At 35.6% G+C, this 16,108-nt stretch overlaps 1 protein-coding gene across 38 annotated transcripts in view; it reads left to right on the forward strand.

Annotated features, from left to right (window-relative positions):
• LOC149789875 (uncharacterized) overlaps positions 1 to 16,108 on the forward strand; it is a 704,306-nt gene that overhangs the window by 29,738 nt on the left and 658,460 nt on the right. For all 38 annotated transcript variants that reach the window (XR_016423748.1, XM_089971883.1, XM_089971882.1 and 35 more), the window contains exons 3-5: positions 9,594 to 9,785; positions 11,218 to 11,326; positions 13,825 to 14,069. Coding sequence is in view for 37 of the 38 variants with exons in the window: in XM_089971883.1 (XP_089828009.1) it covers positions 9,594 to 9,785; positions 11,218 to 11,326; positions 13,825 to 14,069 (546 nt within the window). In the remaining variant the exon portion in view is untranslated. The remainder of the gene's footprint in view (positions 1 to 9,593; positions 9,786 to 11,217; positions 11,327 to 13,824; positions 14,070 to 16,108) is intronic.

A 16,108-nucleotide genomic window follows, 5' to 3' on the forward strand; every position in this document is an offset into this window, starting at 1 on the left:
GACATTGTATGTTATTGCTACTTGTCCTGAACTGAAGGTAATATTGACATGGGGGTTTTTGTTGAAAGACTTCCTGAAAGGTCTGGTTGTTCCTAAATGAAAATATCAGATATACTGATCTGACCTCCAGTATGGCAACCGCAAAAGCCAACATGGAAACCTTGTTATCACTACACCAGTCCTGGATGGATGGCTATATCAGGATAGGGTTTTCATCAGGGCATATTGTGATGTTTAGCTGAATGAGTATCATGGTGCCAGTCTGACATCAGATATGCCTATCATGGCAGTCATTATCAAAATTGTGTTATTGTTATTCCTCCTGAATAGATTGTCATATTGACATCATATTGACATGGGGGTTTAACTACAAGATGTCTAATTGGTCACAAATGAAAATAGTGCTAATCTGGAATAAAATCTGGCCACCATGTCAATGCCCTTGAATATCTCCTAAAAAAAAGTAAAGTCATATTGACACTGGGTTTTCATCAGAAGACTTATTATGGTATATAGTGTGTCCTTGACTAAAATGGTGCTGATCTGACACCCAGTATGACCACATTGGTGTTTATCTTAAATGTCTTGTTATGGCTACTCCACCTGAATGTATGGTCATATCATGGGTTATTACAAAAGATTTCTTATGATATCTAGTTGGTCCTAAATCAAATGAAAATTTTCTGGATATTACATCCAATATGGCTGGTTAGCTTAAAAATCTTGTTTTTGTTGCTTCTCATGATTTGTTGGTCATATGACCAGAGGTAAGTTAAGATTATCACAGATTGTACACTCAGCATTTACAAAGAAGTAACAGTCTTGTCTAGTATTCTCTATATAAAATTGTTTTGGCCAGTAGAACATAATTCCTTTTGAGGGACTCATGTTTTAATATTCTACTTAAATATTAGGGTTTGTATGGTACTGGCTACTTTTTCATATGTTAATTAAGTGCTAGATTATAATTTAAGGATGGTAATTTCATGTAATTTCTGTACCTTTGCTAAGCATAAAAAAAAATATAAGATCTCCTTACATGAAGATGAACAGGAAACATATTTGCAGTCAAAATTTTTATAATATTGCTTTCAGAGAAAATTCAGGATTATCTTTATCAGGGACCAATTTGTTAATGAACATCAGTATAAATTGTGAGACGGGTAAAATGTTTATCTTCATTCTTCTTAATCTGCTCCTTTACATTAGGAACTCAGCAGTATTTGTTATGATCACAGAACATCCATTTCTAGATTTGCACAGATGTTAACCTGATCTTATTTTTTTCCATCTGAACTGCCCATCATTTGCAGTCTTATTCCTCATTTTTAATCTTAAATTCCCTGTATCTTATTGCCTGCCAGTTTCAAAATTTGAGATAAGCTCATCCAAGTTGACTTTGGGTAGCTCCAGAACTAATAGATCACATTCTGATATTATCAGGTACACCTTATACTTGCATATAAGTCGAATCCAAATACAAACTGCCCAGGCACAGCTCTGGTGTCACATGATGTGCCTGCAGATCTATATCTATGCAGTTTGATAGAGTAATAAGTAGAATAAAGCAACATAGACCCTGATAATGCTGGTGCATTGTGGGATGCAGATCAGGGTCTATGCTGTTTGCAGTTGGACTCGACATATAATTGAGTAAAGATGGTACTCAGCAGACTCCTCAATATCTCATATCCTGCCATTATTCAATGGCGTATCAACCTCTCACAGTTTTGAAATCTTTACCTTTCTCTGTAACTTGTATTTAGCCTGTGGAAACTTTAACTTTGGTTAGTGTAGTTCTTGAAGATTTCACGGTGAGCTTGGAATTGGAGAAATATTGAAATTCTTGGTTGTTCTGGAATATTATTGCGAGAGTTAATGAAACTAACTGAATGGACGATGTAAGTTTTTTAATTTTATATTTCATTTACTGAAAGAAAGTAAAGTATACAAGTGATAAACTTAATATGGTTGCACCTTTTTGTACAAATTAACAAAATAATTCCAGTTCACATTTGGATGATCTCAGTATTTATACTTCCTGCTCTAGCATGATATTTATTTTTATTAAGTGTTAAGCATAATAATTTACATTTAATTTGTAGAGTATAATTATTGTGTGCTGTCATATCGTCCTAGCTACATTTAATTTGTTGTTAGAGTATAGTTATTGTGTGCTGTCGTAGCGGCCTAATTTAACTTACTTCATTCAGTCAGTATTCTCCATGATTAGTGGCCCATATGTGACTTCATTCATTCTGTCAGTATTCTCCACCATTAGTGGCCCATATGTGACTTCATTCAGTCAGAATTCTCCACCAGTAGTAGTGGCCTATATTTGACTCACTTGATTCAGTCACTATTCTCAACCATTAGTGGCCCATATTGATTTACTTTATGCAGTTAGTATTCTCTACCAGTAGTGGCCCATAGATTATGCAGTCTTTTCTCCACCAGTGGTTTCTCCACCACCAGGTGGCTGAGTGGTCTAAAATCCTCACCTTTACTGATCAATGCCATCTTACTTTTGTCCTCATGGGTTCCAGACTCAAGCTCAGTCGTGTTGGTATATGAGAAGCTTGCCAGCAGCTTCCTGAGGGTTGGTGGTTTGTACTGGGGTTTTCCCTGAGTTCTTCCTCCAGCAGTTATACTGGAAGCAATGAACAGCCTATCGTGCACTGAAAAATGGTGTTAAACACAAAACAACAACAAACAACCACCAGTACTTGCCCTTATTTGACTTAATAAATGCACAGTTAGTATTCTCAAACATTTTTTGACTTCATATAGCCATTGTTCTTCACTAGTAGTTGACTTTAACTTGTTTAATGCCATCATTGTTCTCCATAAGTAAATGGCCGTTATTTGACTTAATTCATGCAGTCCAACTTCTCCACTTTTCCATCAGTAGTTGCCCTTATTTGACTTCATGCAGTCAGACTTACCCACCAGAAGTTGCCCTTATTTGACTTCATGAAGTCAGACTTACCCACCAGAAGTTGCCCTTATTTGACTTCATGCAGTCAGACTTACCCACCAGAAGTTGCCCTTTTTTGACTTCTTGCAGTCAGGTTTACCCACAAGTAGTTGCCCTTATTTGACTAAATACAGTCAGACTTACCCACCAGTAGTTGCCCTTATTTGACTTTATGCAGTCAGATTTATCCACCATAGTTGCCCTTATTGGACTTACTTTGTGCACTTATTTCTGCTCTTGTTAATAAATTTCAGTCATATTTGGCAGACAGGTTTACATTAGTGCTGCTGTTCCCGCTGCTATAGGTAAATAAATTTGCAGACACTTTTATCAACATTTAGTAAAAATCAAAGGACAAAAATAATTTGTTGAATTATAGTGTACTTAAATATTATAGAGCACAAAATAATTACAGACAATAAAGTATTGGAAAGCAGTTTTACCAGAAAGGATTTTATTGTGGTTTTGAGAAAGAAAGACTTTTAAACAATTTAATTAAATACGTCAAACATATAGTTGGTCTGAATATACCTTACTAACTTGAAGTGCAGTGCATTTTTATTACTCATTTATTTTGGCTACGAAATTTCAGATTTGAAGGTTAATATTTGCTTACATGGCGGAAATTTATTTTCACTGTTTTACCCAGCTAGATTGATCCAGCCAATATAAGAAGGTATATCATGGCTTTTGGCAAGAATTTAGCAGCTGGATATATAACAAATCTTGGATGCAGGGTTGGCAATAACCCAGAAATGCTACTGGTATATCATCATCATGGTTACAGATTGCAGACTAATTTATCTGGTAACCATAGCAACCTCTAGCAGGAGGAATGTTGCTGCTTTGATTACCTTGGGCCTAGTTTTGGGCAGGAGTAGCATTGATGTGTGGGGTTGAGATAATAAAGTTTAACTGCAGATTTGGATGTACAATGAGCCAGTAATTGTTAGAGGGCAATGAAACTTAATTGTGAATTAAGAACCAAAATTCTAATACAAGTTTTTTTTTATATCTTTGAATTAGGATAGAGATTCTTCTATTCCCATTGTATTTCTTTTTTGGTATAGAATTTTAAAAACTTCAATAATTTTTTTGAGAAAGGAGTGACAATAAAATAGGGTAAAGTTTGTGAATTTCTTGCACTTGGGATAAGAACAAAGCCTTTGAATTTGGGATCAAAAGATCATGGTTGTAGTGTGTCTATAAGAAAATAATAGTTCCTTCACTTAGGGCAAGCCAGGGCGTGAAAAGGACAAGATCATTGGCTGGAAAATAAATATAGGTTGTGGCAGAAAAATGTCCAGTTCTTGATCATATATCATTTCTTTGGCTGACTTACACTTTTAATAAGAAGCAAGCCTGTTGATCTTGGGATCAAAGGGTAAAATGTGAAGGTCACTCTAAAAGAAGAAAAGTAGTTTGTGCATCATAACTTTAGTTGTAGACCATGTACCTTGAGCAAAGTTTGTGGATGACTTGCACTTGTGGTATGAAAGAAGCCCATAGATTTGGGGATTTTAAGTAAAGATTGGTTGTTGTTCTTGTGGGTTTAACAGCATTTTTTGGCACATAATAGGCTTTACATGGTGGCCAGTATAACTGCTGGAGGAAGAACCAGGGAAAAGACTGAGAAGAACCACTGACCAACAGAAAGCTACTGGCAAGCTTTCTTAAATACCCACATTGGTCAGTCCCAAGATTCTGACCCATGTGGACAGAGGTGAAATGTCACTGATCTGTAAAGGCAAGCCCTTATACCACTTGACCAGCCTTGGCTCCAAAAGTCAAAGGTTAAGGTCATGGCAAGTCTTTAAGAAAATGATGCTATCTTCACAGTAAGTTTAGTTCATAGGTCCAGGTTATTGTGTCCCATTGGTGATTAAATCTCTAGAGTAATTGATACCTACAAAGTGCCTACATAGAGTATTTAATCTGCAGCAGGCATATATTATACTGTTCATGCTACACTTGTTAAAACAATGGAAATTTTGTAGAAAAAACATACAGTATCCATTTTATTGAATAGAAGTGACAAGTATGGTTCTTGTACAGTGAAACTAATGAACATTTTTTCTGTCATGATTTAATTGGGAAGTGTTAGATTTTCAGGATTGAGTCATCTTAAATTTTACTCTCAAGTTTTAAGATACACTTCATATGGCAAAATTCTTGGTGTAAAGTAAAAAATATTTTTAATGATGCATTTAAAAGATCTGTTAATGGGAAAGAAGGTTGAGCTGGGTAGGTAATGCATTATTGATAATGAGTCTTACTTTGTAATATATATAGTTTAATGCTAAACCTTAAAAAACCTAAACTTTCCAGCATCTGTTGCTGGTGCCTGTAGACCTGTAATGGGGTGTAATGGAGCATCAAATTATCACCCCTCTCTGACTCCCTCTCTGTGCTTGTTGGCATAACTGTTGAAAGCCTTTTGTATAGCCAGGCAGCCCTTTCCACATGGAGGAAGAATGACTTGCATGGCATGCAGTAAAGGACATTCAAGATATCACTTTACAACCAGCATATGGCATCTTTTTATAGTTCATTCCTGAGCTTTGTTGAAAAATAAAGATGTGATAATATGAATTTGTTAGTGGAGCCTAATGAGGAGTAAATTGGTCCCTAATATTAAACTCAGTAATTCCCCTTATCTCCTTACTGATAAATGTGCAAATGAGTCCACTGTCAGTGAATGCAGACATGCATAAGCAGAAGAAAATCTCCTGTGTATTATTGCTTTAAATGTCAATGGAGAAAGCCATAGAAGCAGTTACATGATAATAATAATAATAATAATAATAATAATAATAGTTAATTATAATAGTAATAATTTATTAATTCTGGGCATGAAAATAATCAGAAGGTTTTTTTGTGTGTGTAATCAAGTATGTGTGAGACCAAGAAAATTTTCTTTCCATCCATTTTTGTTTCTAAACTTATGGGATCTCAGCATGGCTGTTTCATTGTCCCAATTCATTGATATAGTGATGCTGTTGTAAATTATAAACAGGTGTTGGCCAAGTTTAAACATTCATGATCATCAGGTTCTGTACTTGTGTTATTAATTAATGACACATACCTTCTTGCCTCTGTAATGGAATTATTACATTTTTCATCCTTTTCTCCTTTCATGTTTTAGATTCAAAAGGACTTTTAAAAATCAAGTGGGGGCCCCAAGTGGCTGAGTGGTCTAAAATGCTCACCGTTATGGATCACTGCCATCTCACCTCTGCCTGTGTGGGTTCGAGTCTCAGGTTCGGCCTATGTGGGCATGTGAGAAAGCTTGCCAGTAGCTTCTCAGTGGTTCTTTCCGGGGTTTTCCCAGGTTCTTCCTCCACCATTAATACTGGCCGCCATGTATAGCCTATCGTGTGCTGAAAAATGGCGTTAAACCCTACAACAACAACAACAACAATAAAAATCAAGTGTTGGAGAAAAAGCAAGACTACCTGAGAGGTCTCTCAAAGTTTGTTGTAGATCGTTTCAGGAAATAACTGAACATTTTGGTATTTATTCCCAAAAGCATTTAATTTTAGATGTCTTTATGTCTGCCAAACACCTATCTCCAAACACAGAATTTATTTATTAATATAGATTTGATAATGTGCTGTCAAGCTAATTTTAGAGAATAAATTTATAGGTAGAAAGACCAGACATTTCTTTGGTACCGCGGATAATCCCAAACTCATCCTCATTGCCCAGACATTCCTCTTCTTGTCTGCATCATTTCATTATGCTCATTAGTGATCTGTTTGAGGAATTAACTCATTTGCCAGAAATGAATGAAATTCTCACCTGGGATGGGGATAGACAAAAATGATCCCTCATTTGTCAAAAGTGAATCCAAGGAAATTGAATGATTTTCATATTGATAGCTGGTTAGATGTCTAGATGTCTCGAGGAAGTTGTTTGGGATTGGCTATTTCATCATGAGATGCACAGAGTGATAAACATTGGCCTAATTTATAGGTCCATGATTTAAACATTTTGTATAAAATAAATCCAATGTCTCCTAATTTTCACAAAGCATTACCACATGACCATCTTGAAAATATTGTTACCACTACTCCAGAATGGAAAATCTTGTTACCACTACTCCAGAATGGAAAATCTTGTTACCACTACTCCAGAATGGAAAATCTTGTTACCACAACTCCAGAATGGAAAATCTTGTTACCACTACCCCAGAATGGAAAATCTTGTTACCACAACTCCAGAATGGAAAATCTTGTTACCACTACTCCAGAATGGAAAATCTTGTTACCACAACTCCAGAATGGAAAATCTTGTTACCACTACTCCAGAATGGAAAATCTTGTTACCACTACTCCAGAATGGAAAATCTTGTTACCGCTACTCCAGAATGGAAAATCTTGTTACCACTACTCCAGAATGGAAAATCTTGTTACCGCTACTCCAGAATGGAAAATCTTGTTACCACTACTCCAGAATGGAAAATCTTGTTACCGCTACTCCAGAATGGAAAATCTTGTTACCGCTACTCCAGAATGGAAAATCTTGTTACCACTACTCCAGAATGGAAAATCTTGTTACCACTACTCCAGAATGGAAAATCTTGTTACCGCTACTCCAGAATGGAAAATCTTGTTACCACTACTCCAGAATGGAAAATCATATGAAATTGAAAATCTTGTTGCCACTACTCTAGAATGGAAAATCATATGAAATGAGGTTTTCAGTTTAATACTTCTTATGTCAAATGGTGGTGTTTAGACATCCAGTATGGCCAACCAGTGTCAGATCAACATGGAGATTTTACCACAAGACTTATAACATCTGGTTAGCTCTAAATAAAAATGATGCCAGTCTGACATCAATGACAGGCATGTTGCCAGTCTGACATCAATGACAGGCATGTTGCCAGTCTGACATCAGTGACAGGCATGTTGGCAGTCTGACATCCATGACAGGCTTGTTGAAAATATTGCTGTCACTATCCCTCTGCATTGTATTGACATGGGGTTCTCACTAGAAGGCTCTTGTGATGTCTGGATAGTTGGTGCAGCTCTGATCTCCATTATGGCCACCATGGCAATTATCTTGAAAATCTTATTGCTGCTCCTCCTGTCAGCATAGACTTTTTACAAAACTGCTGTCTAGTTGGTCATGAAGGAAATTATGACACCAAATATGACCACCATGGCAACCATCCTCCAAGGTTCTTGTTATATTATTACTACTCCTCCTTAAAGGACATAAATGAAAATCATGCCAATCTAACATCCAGTATCACCACGGTAGTGGCCATCTTGTTTTGGCTGAATGGATGGCCATATCGACATTAGGAATTTGAGCAAACTTGACAAGATATCTTAAAAAATTATACTAATGATGTTGATTGTTTATGTTAATTAACTCTTTTCATTACAAATTATTTTGTAGTTTTTGTTCTGTGATTCAAGCAGCAATACACACAAAAGACTGGTTACTTGTTCATCTACTCTTTCATGACCATTCCTGTGATGTGCAAAAAATGCATGATAGTGACACTGATATATATTAAGAAACTAAAGTATAGATTGATGTAACATATTTGCAACTTATTTATTTTTTTGTTCAAAAATAGGGTTCTTTGTTTTATTTCTCAATCATATTATTTGATATTTTTTATTATCGTGCTGTGATCAATGTGTCATTGACACAGCATAGTGTTTTCAAAGGTAATCTGCAATGGCTAGTTACACATTGATATGTCAGACATAATTAAAATGCATTGTCCTGGTAAATTTTAGCTTGGACTAATATTTTTCATGATAGTCCAAATAAGTACAAGTCCAAATAAGTATAAGTAGTTAGCTGGAATGTTAATACTCCATCTTGAATCAGAATGATATAGTCCAGTAAAGTATCGACAGTCAAGGACTATTTTATTGTAAACCATCATGTAATATAAGATGATCAGTGTGATATTCAAAATGTCTGAACTTTAATTAACAAAATGAAAAAACAATGAAATCATCAAAACTTGAAAATGTTCTGTATCATATGTGTTTTATGTAGCTTAGGTAAGTTTTTCACCTCTTGATTGATCGAAAATTGTCTATATGACCAGGCAGAAAATAAAGTGTTTTGCACAAGTGCCTTCTTATGGATGAAAGAGTTATTGCCCATGGCAGGCAAAATCAGTTAGCTAATAATGAGAGGTATCATTACTTCTATTTTGTATCAATATGGTTATTTTCTTCATGTCCACATCTTTATTCCCCCAAAAATAATTGTTAATAGTTTAAATTGGAAAATTGCTATATGGCGGATGGCATTGTTTATGGAGGCCAGTTTAACAGGAAAACGAAATAAATCTGCATCTTTTTATGACTTGGTTGGGTTAGAAAACATTTCTTTTTGCAAATTATGTATAATTTAGGCAGCAGTGAGAATTCACTGTCTGATGTGCCTTTCATGTCAGCTTTTTTGTTGGGGCAAAAAGAATCATCTGTTGCATGTCTGATTTATGTTTTTTTTGCCACTTGTTTGGTGTCAGCCATAACACTGTACATGTAAGTTAGTGTTGTATTGATTCTCATTGCATTCTAGTGTTGGATTTGTAATTTTCAAACAGTTAAGTCTTCATGTTTTGTTTTTTTTTCAGTCCAAAGAAGAAGAAATCAAACAGCTGCTTGCTAGAGCTGACAGTTATGCCGCGGAGAATGTTTCGCAGGCGGAGGTGTACAGTTCTATGGCAAGCACACTTCATGAGGCCTGGCAGGACCTTAATGCGAAGCTCGAATACCGGAAAGTACTTCTCAGTGAAAGTGTCTTGTTCCAGCAGAAAGCTAAAGATGTGAGTTTGTTAACCATGACATTTTTATGTAAATTGAGTTTTTATGTAAATTGAGTATCATATCAGTCATTGAATGACTCATACCCAGTAAAGAAATGCATAGATGCAGGCTGGATATTGCATAAAACCTGCATTATGTTATAATAATTTAGTTAAGAATTATTTCATTTAAAAAATATAAATATTTATGACAATATATATGATGATAACCAATATGAAAGTGCTGAGGTCTTCTTATATGTAATGCTAAATGAGTTCTCACTACTATCCCAAATAAATTGTTAAATTCAAGGGAAGTAATTTTTAAATTCTCTGTTAACCACAAAATTCACAAAAATAGGTACATGATATGACCATAGAGATTTTACATTGCTTGCTGTATGCAGATGTTTTCTGGAGCATGACAGAAAAGTTTGATCCCCAGGGTGTAGACACTTAGACATTTGCATTAAACTGTTTATTATTATTATTAATGAGTTGCTCAATACACAAATTGTTCTCATATAACACATTGGTATAAAAGTTGCTTTTAGCACAGAAATTCCTTTGTACTTGAGCAATGTTTGAAATTCTGATGACATAATATAAATGTGTGACATCACATTAGACAGAATCAGGCTTGACGTGATAAATGTGTCTGACATTAAACTAGACAGAATCAGAGTGATAATGTAAAAGTGTTTGATATCAAACCAGACAGAATCAAGCTGTAAAGTGCTTGACATCAAACCAGACAGAATCAGGCTGATTCACATAAGAGTGTCGGACATCAAACCTGACAGAATCAGGCTGATTCATATAAGAGTGTCGGACATCAAACTAGACAGAATCAGGCTGATTCACATAAGAGTGTCGGACATCAATCCTGATGGTCTCTGATTTCTTTATTGCTTTCAGCACCATAACAAATATCATGCTTTTGGCCTTAAACTCTCAAAATTACCACATTAATGTATTAAATGTTCAGTTTGTTCTATACACTTCATTTGCACTCTTATTAACATCATTGCACCAACTCTGAATGTATCTTTGCACCAGTAGTTGCATTAGTGTAACAGTTCCGATCCCTAGTACACTGTTTTTAGCTTGTTTCTTTTTTGGGTGAATAGAATGCATACAAATACTAAGTACTATTTTATTTTCTTCAAAATGTTTACATTTTTTTTTTGTCAAAAGCAGATTTCAACTATTCAATAATATGTGCAGTAGACAGCCTTTAGAACTAATTTTGTCATACCGCTGGTAGACTCACATGCATGCAAAGCTTATATGTTACTTGAACCATGTTGTTTATACTTCAAGAAATGTTTGATAGTTTTAATTCACTAATGTAACTTAAACTGCTGTTATAAAATAATAAAAATGTTTTCATAGTATGCTGTTAACATTATTAAATTTTCGTTCTTAAAGAATTCTTAAAATCTCTTTTCAGTTTGCATCACAAATGGAACAAGCTCAGAGCAAGTTTGTGAGACTTCCTTTAGCCACTGACGTTGAAACAGCCCGCAGACAACTCCAGCAACATACAGACATTAAGAGAGGTTGTTGTGCAGTTCGTTATGATGATTATTCACAAAGAAGTATTTCATTAGAAATAACAGTCATTGCAAATATTAGGGAAATAATGTATTATAAATAAAATAAATCAAGATTTACTGTCATGAAAAGAACTCTATAATAAACAGAATGGCTATTGCTTGGCACGATTGGCTGAGGATCAGCCTTTTCAGTTGAAGACCTGAAGGTCATGGGTTCATATTCCACTTTTGCAATCATGCCAAGCTGTCTAGCAAATCAGGTTTTCTTCTTCCTGTCCATTCAGTTAATGGGCGCCAGCCTCATTAGGTTGGGATAAAATGGGGTTTAACTTGAATTCATTTGGACCCCTTTCCAGGAGAAGTGGTGCACTTAATTCCAGACATATGCAACCAGAGTAAGCTGAAACTTGTATCACTCATGGTAATCTTAGAAATACATTGACTTCATCTTAACTCTATACTTATTTATGACAAATTTTTATTTTTAGTGCCAGCCTGTCAGTTTATTGACCATGCAACATTGAAACATTTTCAGCAACTTGTATAGTTATGTACATCTGGAGACATGGTACATGTCTATAAATACTTGCATAGTTATGGACATCTGGAGACATGGTACATGTCTATTAATACTTGCATAGTTATGGACATCTGGAGACATAGTACATGTCTATTAATACTTGCATAGTTATGGACATGTGGAGACATGGTACATGTCTATTAATACTTGCATAGTTATGGACATGTGGAGACATGGTACATGTCTATAAATACTTGCATAGTTATGGACATCTGGAGACATGGTACATGTCTATTAATACTTGCATAGTTATGGACATCTGGAGACATAGTACATGTCTATTAATACTTGCATAGTTATGGACATGTGGAGACATGGTACATGTCTATAAATACTTGCATAGTTATGTACATGTGGAGACATGGTGCATGTCTATATATACTTTTATAGTTATGGACATGTGGAGACATGGTACATGTCTATTAATACTTGCATAGTTATGTACATCTGGAGACATGGTGCATGTCTATTTATACTTGCATAGTTATGGACATGTGGAGACATGGTACATGTCTATTAATACTTGCATAGTTATGGACATCTGGAGACATGGTACATGTCTATTAATACTTGCATAGTTATGGACATCTGGAGACATAGTACATGTCTATTAATACTTGCATAGTTATGTACATCTGGAGACATGGTGCGTGTCTATTTATACTTGCATAGTTATGGACATGTGGAGACATGGTGCATGTCTATTTATACTTGCATAGTTATGGACATGTGGAGACATGGTGCATGTCTATATATACTTGCATAGTTATGGACATGTGGAGACATGGTACATGTCTATAAATACTTGCATAGTTATGGACATCTGGAGATATGGTACATGTCTATAAATACTTGCATAGTTATGGACATCTGGAGACATGGTACATGTCTATATATACTTGCATAGTTATGGAGATCTGGAGACATGGTACATGTCTATATATACTTGCATAGTTATGGACATGTGGAGACATGGTACATGTCTATTAATACTTGCATAGTTATGGACATGTGGAGACATGGTACATGTCTATAAATACTTGCATAGTTATGGACATCTGGAGACATGGTGCATGTCTATATATATTTGCATAGTTATGGACATCTGGAGACATGGTGCATGTCTATTTATGCTTGCATAGTTATGGAGATTTGGAGACATGGTACATGTCTATATATACTTGCATAGTTATGGACATGTGGAGACATGGTACATGCCTATTAATACTTGCATAGTTATGGACATCTGGAGACATGGTACATGTCTATAAATACTTGCATAGTTATGGACATCTGGAGACATGGGACATGTCTTTATATTCATATTAGAAATATCAACAAATGAAAGATCTTACATGGTGAAAATAAAAAACATCATGTTTTCCCTTTCTATAAGTGTCCATTACTGACCAGCAATATTAAGTGCCCTGTCACCAAAAGACGAACTGGGAGCAACATAGATCCAGATATTCCCTCTCAGAATGAGCTAGCAGCTAGTGGGGGGGGGGTGTTGTTTCTTCAGTCTGTGTTGAACCTGATCTAATGGTGCATCTTCTGATGTCACATCTGGGTCTATGCTATTTTAGGTTGGATGTGTCTTATTTGAGCTGAACGGTGCATAATGTTTGCACCTATAATTTTAGAATAATTTCTTTTTAAATGAGCATAGAGATGTGATAATTACACCTGGTTCAACTCCTATAATGTTTAATTCATTACCTGTTGGTACTTTATATTATCAACACTAGGTTTTAATTTCATAGAAATTTATGTGAATTTTCTGAAGATTCCTGACTAATATGTGAAGATTATAAAGAACCCAGTGGATTAGAAATGTGAAGTGAGGCTCTGAAATTTGTTAGTTATGTTTATTTGATATATTTTGACAGATGAATCATAAATTTAAAATTCCATTTTGCAGGTATTCTTGAAGCTTCCAAATCCACGTTAGACTTAGGACATGCATTGCTTGAGCGAATCAAGGAAATGGGTATGCATGCGGACTTACAGAACCGGCATGCTACAACATCAGCATGCTACGGAATTGAACACCTACTAGAATTATTACAAGACCGAAGACGACACTTAGAAGAAATATGGGAACAACGAAGAATTCAACTTGAACAGTGCCTACAGCTGTGTCAGCTTGACCAGGAAGTTCACAAGGTAGACAGCTATCAAAGTTCTCATTATGTTTTTGCTGTTATTGATTATAATTGTTGTCATTATTGTCATCATTATCATTGACATAGTCATCATGATAGTTGTCATCTTTCTTTTTCTTCATATTCTGCTTGATTATCTGTCATGTTTATCTTAGGCTGGCCATGAGGTGGAGATTATTATGATGACTGTCCATCCAGCCATCCATGCATTTATTACCAATTCCATTTCCCCACAATAACTAGTTGTCGACCATCTACATTTACCAAACTTATTGATGGCTTGCACTTGAAGTAAGGAAGAATCCTATCGATTTTGGTCTTTAACTCATTCGGCCCCAGCACTGTTTTCACTATCTCTGCTGACATGCCTCAGAAGCACAAAGCTGTGTCTAGCTGCTTGTGCCCCATAGTTTTACCTGTTTGAAAACATCCTGTACATGCATTCACTCTTACCTTAATTTCTTTTCTTATATCCAAACAAAATCCACGAAATTTTCACCATTTATTTCAAATGAATTTGTCGACACATTGATGTAATTTTTTCCCTATTTGTCGAAGTCTTTCACAACTTATTTATCCAGTATTTACAAACTTATGTGCAACGTTTATCCGCAAGAACTCCATCATCATCACTGTCAGCATCATCATCTTCGGACGATTCAGTCTCAGAAACTTCTATGTCCAAATCTAAATCTCACAAAATATTCAACTGCTGAACATATCTTTCCTCAGCTTGCTCAATATTTTCAAGATCAAACCCGAGAAACTCCACATTTTTGCTCTCATCAAAAATCCGCCATCATTTACGATTTTTCATGAACAGAACATGTGTAGTTAAACCGCTCTCAAACTTTAGCCTTTTGCTTCAGAACAATTCAATTTTCCACAAATGAAAGTAAAATCATTTCTGATTGGTTTAATAGTTGTTTAGTTCTTGGAACAAACCATTTCTAACCAATCAGAGACGTTGTATCTAACACACATTCATCACGCCTGGAGACAGGATCGGCCATTGAATGCAGTAAACAAGTCACGACTACAGGCGGGATCGGCCAATGAATGCAGAAACCGGATCACACCTACAGACAGGATCGGGGCCAAATGAGTTAAAGTCAGGGTCATTGAGACTTAAGGAAGGAAAATAGTTTGCGCACAATAACTCTAAGTTCTCACCATTTACAATTACCATACTTTTAATTTGGGCTAGGAAGGAATCTCATTTTGATTTCAGGGACAAATGGTCAAAGGTAACTGAATGAAGAAAAATAGTTTCCACTTAGTAACAATTGGTCTACATGACATACGTCAACCAAACTTTATGGATTGCATGCAAGGGTGGGGTATAAAAAGAAGACAGTTATTGATTCCGGGGTCAAAAGGTTTTTGACAGAAAGAAGAAAATAGATTTAGCACAGCAACATCAGTTTAACTCACTGACCTGACCCAAACTTTGAGGATAGCTTGCACTTAGGTTAAGGAAGAAGCCTATTGTTTGATGAGGTCAAGAGATAAACAGTCAGGGTCATTGACTGAACAAATTAATTTGGTTTCTGCTCAAAATTTTAACTTCTCTGCATAGTGGAATATTAAACATGAAACGGGCATATAATGTGCCATTCATGGTATGCTTGCAGTCAATAATATTACCACACTGTTTATTTCAGATCATTAACCATTTGTTGTAGAACTTTAAGACACACAAACTATTCACAAAACTGAACACAGGACTTATCACTGATATTAATTACAAAGTTAGTGCTTTTGGTCTCTTTCATTAATTAACCTTTGTATAGCATGCTTCAACTCAGGTCTGGCAGTTTATATTGTGATGCCAAATAAGAGCCTACATTGTTTTAAAATTGTAAATAAAATGGACTGCTTAGACCAGATCTGCTGACAGATGCATCATATGGCACTAATGGACAGGTTATACCCTGATCTGCTGAAAGGCACATCTTTTGCAGGAGCAACAGTAAAAGAACAGTTTAGACCAGGCATGAGCAACCTAAAGCGTGTGAGCTGTTTACAGCCTGTGACCTG

The sequence above is a fragment of the Sinohyriopsis cumingii genome, chromosome 10 (assembly GCF_028554795.1).
Source record: "Sinohyriopsis cumingii isolate HCF-2022 chromosome 10, ASM2855479v2, whole genome shotgun sequence".
Taxonomy (NCBI): Eukaryota; Metazoa; Mollusca; class Bivalvia; order Unionida; family Unionidae; genus Sinohyriopsis; species Sinohyriopsis cumingii.